Below are 14,680 nucleotides of genomic sequence, written 5' to 3' on the forward strand. Positions count from 1 at the left end.
GTTTGGCGAGCCCTTGTTTATCCAACACTTTGAGGAGATCCGCTTCATCCATATTAGATTGTTAAAGAGGTAAGTTAATTAGGCTCTGCTGACAGATAAAGGCAGGTAAAAAAAATGTTAGAAAGAAAAACAAATTGATTTGCAGTTTCTTACTTGTTACATGCTTCGTAATAGAGGTGATGTTTTTTTTATTTTTGTCAACAAGATGATGATGTTGTTCTTCGTCTTTGTGGTGTTAAACTATAGCTGCTCCAGTTGCTTTGAGTGTGAGTTTGCAGAAGCAATAATAAAGGGGTGAATTAGATAACTACCCACCCAATACGCCAAAACCTCTTCGTATATTGGATGTACATATGTATATAAGATGGTATTTGAACAAATATTATTAGTTGCTTATGATTTTCAACAAAACATGTATTTATATATATGTTATACATGTCCAAAACCTACTTACTATATACATCATATGGAAATATTCAGTTATTACCATTTTTCCGACTTCTCAAATAATAGGTAAGGGATAAAATTTATTCCTATGAGGAAAAATTCAAGAAAAGGAAAATGTTCTCCATTGTTATTAATATGTCAATATCCCATTATTATATTTGTCGTTTTTTTTTCTTGATGATAAGAAAGTGGAATGCGTTTCCCAATATATAAATAAAGAACCACAAATTGATCGTTCTTCATGGGAGAACAAAAAAAAAAGATGTGGCAACTTCCAGTGAATTTGGTAGAGGAGGAGATACTCTGTCGGGTTCCGGCGACATCTTTGAAACGGTTACGGTCTACTTGCAAACTATGGAACGGTTTATTCAACGATAGGAGATTTATAAATAATCACTTTGATAAAGCCGCAAAGGAGTTTCTAGTTCTCATGTTAACAAAGGAATACAGGATTTGCTCAATGAGTGTCGATCTCAATGGAATTCCATCTGCAGAGTTTAAAGGTGAGCTTAGCTTACTCGATCATCTTTCTTCTCATCTAGCTCAGTTCTATATATCTCAAGTCGTTCACTACGATGGCAAGCTGCTATGCACCAACAAACGGTACACCAGACTCGTTGTTTGGAACCCGTGTACCGGTCAAACCAAGTGGATCGCCCAACCCATAGATCGTTTGTGGGCAGTTGAATTCTACACTCTTGGATCTTACCAAGACAATAACTCTAGCAATAAAAGCTACAAGATACTGAGACACAGGGGTCATGACGAGAACCAAATATTAGAAATATATGAGATTAAATCTAGTTTATGGAGAATTCTTGATGTCACTCTAGACTTTCATTTATATAATGGTTCCAGCGTGTGTTTGAAAGGAAAGACTTACTGGTTTGCTTCCGATAAAAAGTGGGAGATAAAACCCATCAAATTCTTAGTCAGTTTTGATTATACAACAGAGAAATTTGCACGTCTATGTCTTCCCTATCCGTATTTTAATTATGAAAATGTGGCTCTATCTGTTATTAGAGACGAGAAGCTTTCGGTGTTATTACGAATACGACGCATAAATACAACAAATATGGAGATATGGATAAGAGATGAGATTGATGAGACCAAAGTGGTGTCGTGGAGCAAGATATTAGTAGTGGCCGAAATTCAACCTGGCATTTGCCTTTCCTCAAGTTTCTTGGTCGACGAGGAGAAGAAAGTCGTCCTATGTTCTGATAGATGGATGGAGGAAGAAGACGTGAGAAAGTCCTACGACTTGGTATCAATTGTTGAGGAGGATAAGGAAGTCAAACAAGTATATTGTGGAGCATCTACAATGCGTTCATGTTGGCCACTTTTGTTTAATTATGCTCCAAGTTTGGTTCAAATCCAGTGACCTCGAAAGCAAAAGAAATACCGTTTGTTCCTAGCGTTACCGAACATTTTAAGTGGTATGATTAAAATCATGTTTTCTTATATATATATTAGTTTATTTGTTAAAATACAAAAAGTTGTGCTTTTCATACTCTCTACTCATACTTAAAAGGGGATGTGAGTTATAATCCAAAACGAAAAAGTACCACTATACAAAAGGAATGTTCCATGTTTTTGAGGACGATTTTACTAAAAAAAAAAAAAAACAAGAGGCATAGAGGAGAGCAAAAGCGGTTGACTGCATAGTAGATAAAAATGGGTGGGACGCTCATGCTCAAACATCTAATAGGGTTACAAGTAGGCATACTGATCATAGCAGCAACCACCCAACAATGAAATGATGCATGCGTTTGGAATGGGATTGACCACTAAACCTCCACGTTAATGAGATAGAGAAGATTGTTGAATTACCACTTACCAGCAGTTGGTGAATATATTCAAATCTGTGTGGGGAAGAGAAGTAGGTAGAGGCTGGTGAAAGTGACCTCGAAAGCAAAAGAAATACTGTTTGTTCCTAGCGTTAGAGCAAGTCCATTGGGAGGATTTAGCAAAGACTCGTATTTTTTTTGGGACATAAAAGAGTTGCCACTTAATTAGTAAGTTTTGAGATCAACTCTTATTGTTACGTGTAAACATAAGAGTTGCCTCCCCAATTTTTGTTTTTAATTTGGGGAGGATGAGAACTAACTAAAATGTCGTCGTTTTACATAAATTATCGGTTTTAATAGTAGAGATAACCACGATTATTCTGAACCCGGTTCTCTTGCAATTGAGGTTAAGCCGTCATAAAGACTGGTCCAATGTCCGGTTTACATTCTTTTGGTTACTAATTTCTAGCTTTTTTAAGTTTACTAGAGAGATATAAAGAGAACACAAAAAATGATACCACTAGAAAGGTTTTTGTTCAAAATTATTACACGAACCGACAATTACACAGACGACCCAAAATTGGTAATTTGACTACGTCTGGTGTACTCAAGCTTGAGGACGTTCAGAAATTCCGGTGTTTACCATCGGCTAGGTTAGCCAGCGGGTAGCCCTGTTCATGTAGTTGGTTAATCAGAAGGGTCTCTAGCTGACAAGCCATACTCTTACCTTTAACCATAAGGTATAAAAAACTTGACCCTTGCAGTCCTTCTTTTGCTCGATGCGCACGTATTCTTCCTTCCAGATCATCCGTCTACAGTTTCATAACAGAAGAATCCTCAGAATCAATCAATAGCTTTCGTTTTTGGTCTATTCTAAGGGAAGTTTACTAATATTGATGATATGGTAAGTACGTACCTGTCCAATGTACAATCTCTTATCGGGTCTACGCATCACATATACACATGAAGAACCAACTGTAGATGGAGGGGGAAGCTCACGAGAACCAATTGAAAAACATTCTAATGCTTCTGGCTCAATCATCTTTTTCCACAGATTTTAACAATAGCTTTTGCTAAGTCCTTCTCCAAACTTCTCTCAGAGCTCACTGGTTTGCAGATCTGCTGGTCATTGTTGGATGGAGTTACGATTTTGTTGGGTTTGACAACTTCAGATGATGCATCTTTTGCATAAACCGAGAGGTAAAGAGCTTCGGCTCTCTGGATCAATGACTCGGGAACGCCTTCCCTCTTAGCTGTTTCAAACGCAAGACTCTCTCGGCAGACTCCATCTGTCAATTTCCAAGTTGGCTTTGTTTTTGGCTATAAGAGGTAAACTCAAAGTTCCATGGAGATGAGTAGATACAATACCCAAAAAACCACTTTTGTCAAGACACTCTACCACACTACCAAAAAACTCAAAGTTCTATGACAGCCTTTTGCTGTCTCTGTCCCTCGGCATATCTCATCTATAAGCACTAGGATTCTCGAAGTAGCCTGGCTCACAATAGATCGTATTTCCGACATTTCTACCTGATGGCACAGCACCAGTTCAGAGAATATAAAACTTTCCAATTGAAGAGACGAATTCAGTTTGGTGTATTCAAGATTTGTATGCTTATTACCTGGAAAGAACTTTTTCCGTCTACAGGGCTGTCATAGGATTTCATGATGGAATCAAAGTGAGGAATAAAAGCTGATTCAGCTGGAACCATTAAACCGGAAATTCCAAGTAGAGCAGCTGCACAAATCGATCTGAGCAACTAATGGTTTCGCGCCCTATATTAAAAATATATCAATATAGGTTAGAAAAACATGAGACATACGAATAAGACAGTTGTTTGTCTACAAACTTCAACGACCAGCAAACATATACCTCATCTGTACTGAATCCGACAAGCGTTGGAAAAACCCACTTTCGCCTTCTCCCTTCACTGCAGTTGTGCACAGTACTTACATTAAAACTACAGAAATGTATTTTTCTTAATAAGATTTGACTAAGCATAAACTAACCAAGCATGGCCAAATAATGCTTTTGCAATGACGAGAAGCGTAGATGCAAAGACGAGAATATATATTTTTGTTTGCAATTTTATAGATAACTCCCTCAACAGCTCCAACACCCGGGCTTTTGCGTTCTCACTAGCTTCATGGTATCTGCAACAAAAGTATAATATGGCATCAATATCTACCCCAGTAACATTGAACAAAAAATTCTATGGAACGTTCATCATATAGGAAAACAACCTGACTAAAGCAACTTCCACCTTTGGGGTTGTAAACCATTCTTCTCCAACCCTTTTCCCTTTCGAGTCTAAAGCAGGTTTCAGTTGTTTAATTTGCTCTTCCCCTGCAGTACCAGCCCAGATAGATGGCGTAAAACGTTTCCCCTTGAACCAAACAGACTCATGCTCTCTTGCATATGCAATTTCGCCCTTTGGGCCACCAAGTGAAGCAGTGGTGGCCTTAATTCTTGATATAATAGGGTGAAAATCCTCAGCTACCTACACATGGATGTTTCGTTACTTTAAAATAAGACAAGACCACCAGCACCACTATATTTAAGCAAAAACATTACCATATGTAAGAGCATATTTTATTACTAAAAGAAATAAGCTTCAATACTAACCGGTAAAGATAAAGCCTCAGCTGATTTTTCCACTTAAGTGATTTCTTCTTCTATATGAATTCCCTTAACGCGACCTCGCCATGAAGACTCCATATCATAAAAGAACTCATTCGGAACATTAGCGCATTTACTAACATTTTGATGATTTTCATTGTCCATCTATAGATATCATTTCACCAATTGTATCGGAAGCCCAGTGACATTCATTGACCTGGCATGGAAACGAAAAGTTGAACTTATACACATACTCATCAGCTGAAGAGATCAGAATTGTATATAACTAGATAGATTAGAAAATTCTCTGAGCTCGTGTCAAGGAATAGGTACCCATTTTCAAAGAAATCTTACAAACACAAACACAGAGTCATCTTAGATGATTAAACTTACAAAAGTTTCAAAGTCAATCTTCAAACCAGTAGCCACCCAGGTAGGCTCCATCAACAATTTCAGGATTTCCACACGCTCAACATGTCTATGCATATGTAATACTTCATCAAGAACATTCTTTATTCGGCAGAACTCAATGTAGTTGGCTTCCCGTTGCTCAAGTAGCTTCACAAGCTGCCAAAAATATGTTTCTAGAAGTTAGAAGCTGACCATGGACTAATTACAAAACCTGCATTCATTAGTGTCAGTAACCGATAGCTTGTAACCAGCAGTTTTCTGTTATGCTACTATAGTGACAAAGGAAAAGGTTTTTCTTAAGCTCATTGTTAGAGATGAAAGTTCCATCGGCGAAAACGGGAAGTTATCAGCTTTCAGAAGAGTTCTCTGTAGCAAATGACTTTTAGTTTTACCTTAGCAGAAGAGACGCAGGTAAAATCTGGAATTGAGCACGTTACTGTGCTCATGAGCTTGCACGTTTCTGCAAAAGGCAATAGTTTCACAGGCAGAATGAGAAAAGTTAAGTCATAAAAAATCTAAGAAACGGAATAAACTAAGAAAATTCTCCACATTGGTCAAATTACCTTGGATTTTCAGAGCAATATCATAAGCTGGAGGGTTTAGTAGAAGATCCCGCACATACCTGAAAGGAAAGAGACACCAAATGAAAAAGGCAGAGATTGTCCCCCAAAAAAATATAATAAAGCAAAACTGAATTCAAACGGGAGCTTTGGATAATATAATTAGTTTTCCTTCTGTTTCAATATCTTTTTCTTACAAAGAAGGCAAGCCACTGCACGTAGATGGGAGTAACACCTTCAACAAACAAGGTATTCCTTCAGTAGGTAAGGCACCTGCAGTACCACAAACTATATATTAGCATGCTTTATCATTCCAAAACTCCTAAACTTCCTAGTGAAACACAATTTATCAAGAAGAACTATGCCAACCAATTTGTGTAGCTGTTCCAAGATGCAACGGACGTGGCCGGTTTTTCGAAGGTACATTGACATTTCTAAAGGAAACTTCATCATCAAGACCATAAACGTCTTTGACCTTTGAAAAAAAAAAAGTAAATATTTGATTATTCACCAAACTGAAATGTCACAAGCAAAATGCAAATTTAATCAGCAGCCAAAGTTTGTAGTTATGACCCTTGATAAGAGCTCGGAAAGGGTATCTCCTTCAAACCATTCAAAATTCCTGCCACTGCATTCTCCCCAGAGTAGACCCCCTTCCCCAAACTCTCCCCAGCGGCACGTCCCTGGATGGCATAATATTCAAGAATTGTTATCACAAAAGACCATAGAGCTCTAAAGCTAAGCTGACATGAATCATGAATAGGATTTTTCTTCTAACAGTCTCCTCACACTCTAAANGAAAGGGTATCTCCTTCAAACCATTCAAAATTCCTGCCACTGCATTCTCCCCAGAGTAGACCCCCTTCCCCAAACTCTCCCCAGCGGCACGTCCCTGGATGGCATAATATTCAAGAATTGTTATCACAAAAGACCATAGAGCTCTAAAGCTAAGCTGACATGAATCATGAATAGGATTTTTCTTCTAACAGTCTCCTGACACTCTAAACTGATTGCTAGATCATATGCGACCACCTGGGCGTACTTTTGTTCATGTGAGGATAAGGTGGCTCAATGTCTACATTTGGCATTATCTTCAACAGTTCAGAGATGCTAATACAATTTAGAATTCTACATAGTATAAAAAAACCTGATGCATTGTGCCTCAACGATGCATGTAAGAATAAATGATGACAGCGACGGGTGCGGAGCTTAGTAACCAAAGCTTCTTCTGTTAGACCATCATCTAGCGAATATGCTTTCATAGTCTCGAAAATAGATAACATGCAATACCCCCTTGCTGAACGAGATATCCCTGTACTTACAGACAAAAATCAAGTCATGTAATACTCATATACAAAAATATGAAGACTTGAAATCTTGAATAGGCGCAAAATAATATTTCACTGACTAAAAACATGCCATAATAAACACTTACCAACAACAGGCATTGGTTCAGGAAAGTCAAGATCGTGGTCAACACCAACAAGCCCATATACATAAGGACTTCCTGGATGTGCATGCCAGAAAGATGAATGTCAAGAAGAAAAAAGGTTTCAAGCTTTCCTGGAAATAGGGCAATGAATACTCCTGCTTGTGAAATCAGAAAGTTTTGGATTGTAAATTATTATACCCTGAAATAAATCGACCTTTACGAGAACGTGCTGGTGTTGGCCCCTGAACTTCCTCCACAATGCACTACAGTCCCGAACAAAAACATGCAGAAACAGTCATATAGAATAGTTGTTATTCAACATGCTTGAGAGACATATAGATATCGTAAGAATTTTCTTTCTCAACTCACCACTGAATAACCGTTGCGTGTCAAGTCATCCAAAGTCTGTCGAAGATTCTGCAGAAAGAAAGAAAATTTTATATGACGTGTAAGGAGAAACTAAAGCAGCTATTTATGTAACTTGATAAGTTTTGCTATCAAACAAAAAGCATCAAATCTTGATTTCGTGTAAGGAGAAACTAAAGTAGCTATTTATGTAACTTGCCGACTACAACTATCAAAGACTAAATAGAATGAAAACAGATTGTACTTTACTAAAAGCAAATATTCAGAAACTGTGATGTTCTATCTTTATTGTCCTTAAGAATATTTGGCAGTGCTCTTGATCACCAGTGTTTTTTGCATGACAGTAACAGAGACTACACATCAATGCCCTTAATGGGAGTATGCTATAAATCAGAAAGGATTGTGTACCACAACTGGGCAGCCAGCCTTTGGAACACTGTCTGATCGAAGACCACCAAAAGGATTTAGACCAGCATATTCAACGAGTATACAAGCATCTATTCCAATAGCCTCATAAAAGTCTCCTACCTGAAGAAAACAAAGAATTGCAGCAAATTTCTTCATAATATTCGATGAAGTAACAGAGATCACAAAACGCATGATGTAGAACAGCAGCAAAAACCACTTAGAAAAAAATTCAGAGAGATCAAAAAGAGAAAACACAACATACTCTGCAGAGCAAAACTTCGCGTGGAAACCTTGACTTAAACTGCAACATCTCCCAGTTGAGGTTTCCATCTTTCAGACTGAGATGAAAAATATTGCATAAATGAAAGCCACAAAGTAATAATCATAACCAATAGAACAACTGGAATGAGAGTTAATCAATACTCCAGCTATATCCAACTCGATAGCTTACAGCCTAACAACTTAGAAAGTAAGGCTCCAAACATCTTTCTGATTCTCAATAAATCTCCGTCAAGGAAGAATGTTAGTCTTCTAAGTCATACTAACATATACCAGCTACTTTGTCATTTAATAACCAAGCTCAAAAAGGATTAAAGTAAGATGAAATCTTCCAATAGTCTTAGAAGATAACACTGACCTTCCGTTCCTCAGGCTGGGGTCCAAACCCAGTAAATTGGAGTACATAAGCCTTTCAATAAGCTGAAGTGTAGATGGTTTCTTACATGTCTGCAACCTCTGAAAAGGAAAAGAAATAAAAATCAGTATATCTATATTGTCAACTGTGTGCATCAGTCAAGTTCTATCATCACTAGTTATATAATGAAACCATAACAAGACTTTGGAAATTGTCAACCAAAAAGACAAAAAAAAAAAAAAAAAAAAAAAGGCTTACCTCCTNCTTACCTCCTTCAACCAAACCAAATGAGAGAGATCTTTGTCAGTGAGAACATCACTTGACGTCTTAACTTTCTTAGAAGCCGTTGTGATTCCTTTAGCTCAAATGTACAGAAAAATCTAAACTTTTTCCTCCATGATTTGAAAAACGTAAGCTTTTGAGAGGTAGAGACGCAGGCACACAAGATACAAAAAGGAGCGAGAAAAGGAGGAGGGAGGGGATTACAGTAGAACTGGGGAGGAGGGTTTGAGGGAATAGTAAGTGCGATATGAGGAGCGGAGGAGGAAACGCCATTTGGGCAATGAAACGACGGCGTTTCTAGTGGCAACCCAATGCATCTCTCTCTCACACACTCCCAAGTCCCCAAGTCTCAAAGAAGTAGAAGGAAGAAGAAAAGCTTTCACCTTTCGCCTTTTTAATGGAAATTTGTGATGAGTCAATGCCATGCATGTACAAAGCAGTATCACAAATATCCCAATCACATTTCATCTTCACAAGAACCTTTCAAAAAATCGTGCTTGGGTTTCTCGAACACTGCCCAAATCTTTTATACCGTAGAAACGCATCTTTCTTTTTCTGCTTATTACAATAAATCTTTTTCACACTTCTTCTTTCTTCATATATCACAATCAATGTCCTACTATACTATATACATCACACAATCAATGTCCTACTATACTATATATATCACACTTCTTCTTTCTTCATATATCACACAATCAATGAATCTTTTATCTTCTTTGTTCTTCTTATCCTCCTTTTCTCTCCTAGACAATGAACTCAACTCTTCTACATCTTCTTATACTCCTTTTCTCTCCTAGACAATGAACTCAATGCTGCTTCTACATTCTTCCACGGGTGAAACAGAGAGTCTTACACACTTCTCTTCCCCACACATTAGACATAAGATAAAACTCTTGGTCATCAATTGTAGAGACTAAGGACCAGAACAAACCAGGGATCAATCTAGATGACCTCTTGATCACAGCTTGGACAACATAGTTGCCATAGCAGTGTGTCAAGAGATCAAGCCCACCAAGCACAGGAGTAAGCTCACAGATGATAGATGACGCAGTAGAGTCAGAACCAAACAAAATCCCATCCTGAACAAGCTTGTGTTGCCATATTTGTGGCATGATAGAGCAAGGCAGTGGCTAGACATCTTGTTGACAAGACATGAGGACACTTGTGGGTGAGGTGACACCACTACATGCTGTAGGAAATAGCAGCTGCAAAAAAGAAGGAGAAATGATTGCATGAGTGAGAGTCAGCAATATATTGTCCAAAAACATGCAAAAGAGGGGAGAGATCCAAAAACATAAACACTGACCCGTTCTTGTCAAAGGCAACCTCACAAATGGGAGGCAAATTGAAGAGAATGGAGATCGAAATAGCTGGAGTTGCTAAATCTACCATTCTCTTCAAGTTACCAAGACCACAAGGGCTTCTAGCGAAAGAGAGAGGACATTTCTTGAAGTGAGCAGGATTAATGGCTGAAAATAGCAAGTGTTCAATTGTTAAATGGTAAGAAAGAAAGTACCAACTAAGCGATGAATGAGAGAACCTTTTCTCTTTACCTGAAGCTGTTCAAGAGAGAGCACTTGGAAGAGCTTTTCAAGGAAATTATCAATTTTGGGACAATGAACCAAAATATCCTGAAAACCACCCTTGTTCTTCAAACATGAAACCAAGTCTGGTTTCATGAAGCTCGTGAATTCAAGGAAAGCAAAGAGTGAATCGACCCTAAGAATCATAACACACAGAACATAATACGCGGTAAGCATCATGTGCCACACATACAATAAAACGACGACACTTTATTATCTTAAAGCGCTCTCTCGTCTTCGCTTCACCTCCATTCATTTATTAGTAGTAAACGGGCACTCCAATTTATTGTGATTTTTATTATTTATTTACCCAGTCATTTAAATTTTTTTTTTTTTTAATTTGCTTCATTCTTTTCCCAAAGATTATTTTCTTGGAACTCTGCGAATCAGTTTCCCAAACGGCCTGTTTTGTGTTTTTTTATAGTTATTTGCCATCTCCGACTTTTAAGATAATTTTCTTTATATACCTCTACTAATCAACTAAAAAAATGATCGTTATTAGTGACATGCACGTATTATAATTGGCTGTCACGGCGGTGCAAAGGTTAAGTGATTGTTTTTTTTTCTTTCTTTTTTTGGTTTTTAGTTTTACTTATTTCTCCACTTTTAAACCAAACGTTAGCATTCAAAAAAATCTGTCCAAGTTGTCGACATGAAATAAAATGATTTATTTATTCTCTTTGTTTTATTTATCCTACTAATCTATACTACTAATTAACCAGTAACGTAAAACAGTAATTAAAATCAATAACTTTTAAAAAATTCTTAGTCCAGCCACACTGTATAACCAAGTATTTAACATATACACTAGTAAGATTTGCTAGTAATCTATATACAGTATTATTCTGAGTCAATTTCTTTACTCGACAACCCTTCGACAAAAAAAAAAAAACATTAATTCCAAGTGATGAATCTTATTCTATGACATCTTTTTCTCTTCCATCCTATTATATACTAGCATTCGTTCTTATGCTTCATAATGAATCCAATATATTTTGTATCATGCGCTGCATATATATAAAATATATACATTAATGCATGAAGAAATAGGAAATATGATCAGTAGCATAGATCTAGACACGCGTGTGAGCGGGATTAGAGAACTTATGATTCTCTCTGTATGCTCATATTCTATCTGATATCATCAATCCCGTATTGTTCTTTTTATCCACTTATGTTTAAAAATTGTCTTTCTTTTATTTCATATCGGTAAATATACTTATTTTGTCTTCTTAGTGGAAACCGTATGGAGGTAGTAAATCTCTTTGTCATTCATTATCCAATAACAGTGCCCAGTGCCCAAATCCGGCCCAAAATATGTTCTGATTCTGAGTGAAGCTTCAAGTATTTTATACAGAAAGAACTTTGGGCATATCGTTTTTGCCCAGTGCCCAGTTACCAAGGATATCGTTTTTGTTCCTTCTCTAATTAATCGCTTTCGGTAGAGGGGGAAAAACAGAAAGAAAAAACTTTCGAGACCTATCATATTTGCTTGGTCGAACCATAAACTCGTTTGTTTGACATCAATGACTCAATGTATTATTTTTATCAGTAGATGATGATGTGTCCACCATGGAGATCACATGCATGTCCATTTTATATATATATTATTATGATGTTTATTATAATTGAAAGTATTACGAAGACAAAAAAAAAAAGAAAAAAAGTCTACAATTTATATCAAAATTTAGAGAATTAGCAATCAAATATTTTTTTGGACCAGACAGGATTAGGGCCACAAATACTGTTTGGAGTCTTTTAGATAATAGACCGAACGTGAACCATTTGGCAACCCTAAACACCAACACAGATATCAACAAAATGCAAGCAACTACTTTGTTTTTTTTTACGTTTTCAACGGAAGCTTGTGCTTCACGAAATATATGCATGTATCGTCCATTTCGGATTCAAATCTGTTAAGTACATTTGTTAAGTAATATATGCACGAACGTGCGGATCCGCATCTAGTACTTACATTAAAGAAAAAACAATTGGTTACCAAAAATAAATTAAATCAGATTTACTAATTTTTTTGTTACTGAATAAGTAAAATTTTACTATAATTGGGTAAAACTGTTTTTAACCGATGAAACATGAGCATACGAAACAGTACAGAGCGGAGACGATTAGGTTACTTCTCCTGCTCCACCGGAAACCCAATCGACGATTGCTGGCGTTGCGACCGTAACTGGCAGCTCCCTCGCAACGTTTAGCCGATTGCTCAAATCGGATTCGGCCGCAACGGTCGTTACTATGTCGTAACCAACCCTAACGACGACAACCCGATTAATCCCATATCGGGAACACTCCGTCATGCCGTGATCCAAGAAGAACCCCTTTGGATCATCTTCAAACGCGACATGGTCATAACCTTGAAACAAGAGCTGATCATGAACAGCTTCAAAACCATCGATGGCCGTGGCATCAATGTTCACATCGCTAATGGCGCTTGCCTCACGAGTCACGATTCAGTACGTTACGAACACTATCGTACACGGGATTCATATACATGACTGTAAGCCTACTGGTAACGCTATGGTTAGAAGCTATCCGTCGCATTACGGGTGGAGATCGATGGCTGATGGTGACGCTATCTCGTTTTTTGGGTCGAGTCATATTTGGATTGATCACAATTCGCTTTCTAATTGTGCCGATGGGCTTATTGACGCTGTTATGAGCTCCACCGCCATTACTGTCTCCAACAATTTCTTCACCCATCATAATGAGGTATTACACTTAGGGATGATTGGTTTTTATCTGTTCATGGATTGGAATTGTGGTTTTAGCAGAAATTGATTAGAGAATATGTTTACTAGGTTATGCTGTTGGGGCAGAGTTATTCATACACAAGAGACAAGGTGATGCAAGTCACAATTGCTTACAACCATTTTGGTGAGGGTTTAATCCAGAGGATGCCAAAGGTAACTAACTTACTTAACATTTTTATCAAAGTACCTGCCAGTTGTGTTGATTGTAAGAAACATTTGGTCTTTGTAGGTGTAGGCATGGATATTTCCATGTAGTAAACAATGACTACACGCATTGGGAAATGTATCCAATTGGTGGTAGTGCTAGTCCCACCATCAACAGTCAGGGCAATCGATTTCTTGCTCCAACTAACCCATTTGCCAAGGAGGTGTGTTTCTTTTTGACTATCACCTTGATTCAAAAGGATGGATCTTTATCGTGGTTAGGTGGGATTAGAAAGAATTTTACAGAAAATCATATCAACTTCCCTAAAATCTATCAAAATTCTAAATTTTCTAAATCCTATCAAATTCTCCAAAATCATGGGTTGAATACACCTCTCTAAATTAATCAATCAAAATACAACAATATGTCATGTCATATCATATTAAAAAAAAACAATACAAATTAAAAAAATAAATTAGGTAGATCTTTTATTAAGAAAATTATGTTGGTTTAGGTTATAAAAGAGGATTATAGTTTAAATTTGTAATTTTAAAATTTTTAATCGGTCATTCATTATCGCAGTTTTGATTTGCTTAACACTCACACATGTAATACATGATGAATGAGTTGGAGCTCGGTATTCACATTTCTGCTTTCGGTTTTCTTACATTATTGTTCCTTTTCTATGTTTTCCTCCTTGATTAATTTCTCTGAGATTTGGTTTAACAAAACTGAAAAATTAATCCCATAATTTTCTATATATATATATATATAGATATATAGTATTCAAATTGGAAATTAATATAATAAAAAAATTTACATAATATGTTACTTTATTTAGACCAAAAAATAAAATTTGGGGCATGAATTTTACGGGATGAAAACTCTCCGGCGCCCACAAACGATCCAAAATTCATTTTAGCAATTGTTATCTGATTAAAATGTTATTTTTCTTCTTTTTGTATCTACTGCCATTACTGCCATTATGAGAGTCGTTCCTTTAATATCTATCTATTTTATAGTATAATGATTTTTTTTTCTTTCTTTTGTATCTATTGCATAGTCTAATAATTTTTTTTCCTTTCTTTTGTATCTATTGTATACTCTAATTGGTTTACACCTATGTCTTACCTTACCTTGGAAAACCTATGGCAGCCGCAGATCGCACATGCTTTATACCTTCATATATACGTACACCTGATCATAGAGAGATGAATCAACAAGATTGTTAAAT

At 36.8% G+C, this 14,680-nt stretch overlaps 1 protein-coding gene and 2 pseudogenes across 1 annotated transcript; 2 read left to right on the top strand and 1 right to left on the bottom strand.

Moving 5' to 3' along the window:
• LOC104707495 (probable F-box protein At5g47300) lies at positions 710–1,828 on the top strand. The gene has a single exon (XM_010423861.1). The coding sequence runs from the start codon at positions 710–712 to the stop codon at positions 1,826–1,828; it is 1,119 nt and encodes a 372-aa protein (XP_010422163.1).
• Positions 2,757–9,027, bottom strand: LOC104707501 (annotated as a pseudogene).
• Positions 12,627–13,737, top strand: LOC104707511 (annotated as a pseudogene).

Source organism: Camelina sativa, chromosome 1 (assembly GCF_000633955.1).
Source record: "Camelina sativa cultivar DH55 chromosome 1, Cs, whole genome shotgun sequence".
NCBI lineage: Eukaryota > Viridiplantae > Streptophyta > Magnoliopsida > Brassicales > Brassicaceae > Camelina > Camelina sativa.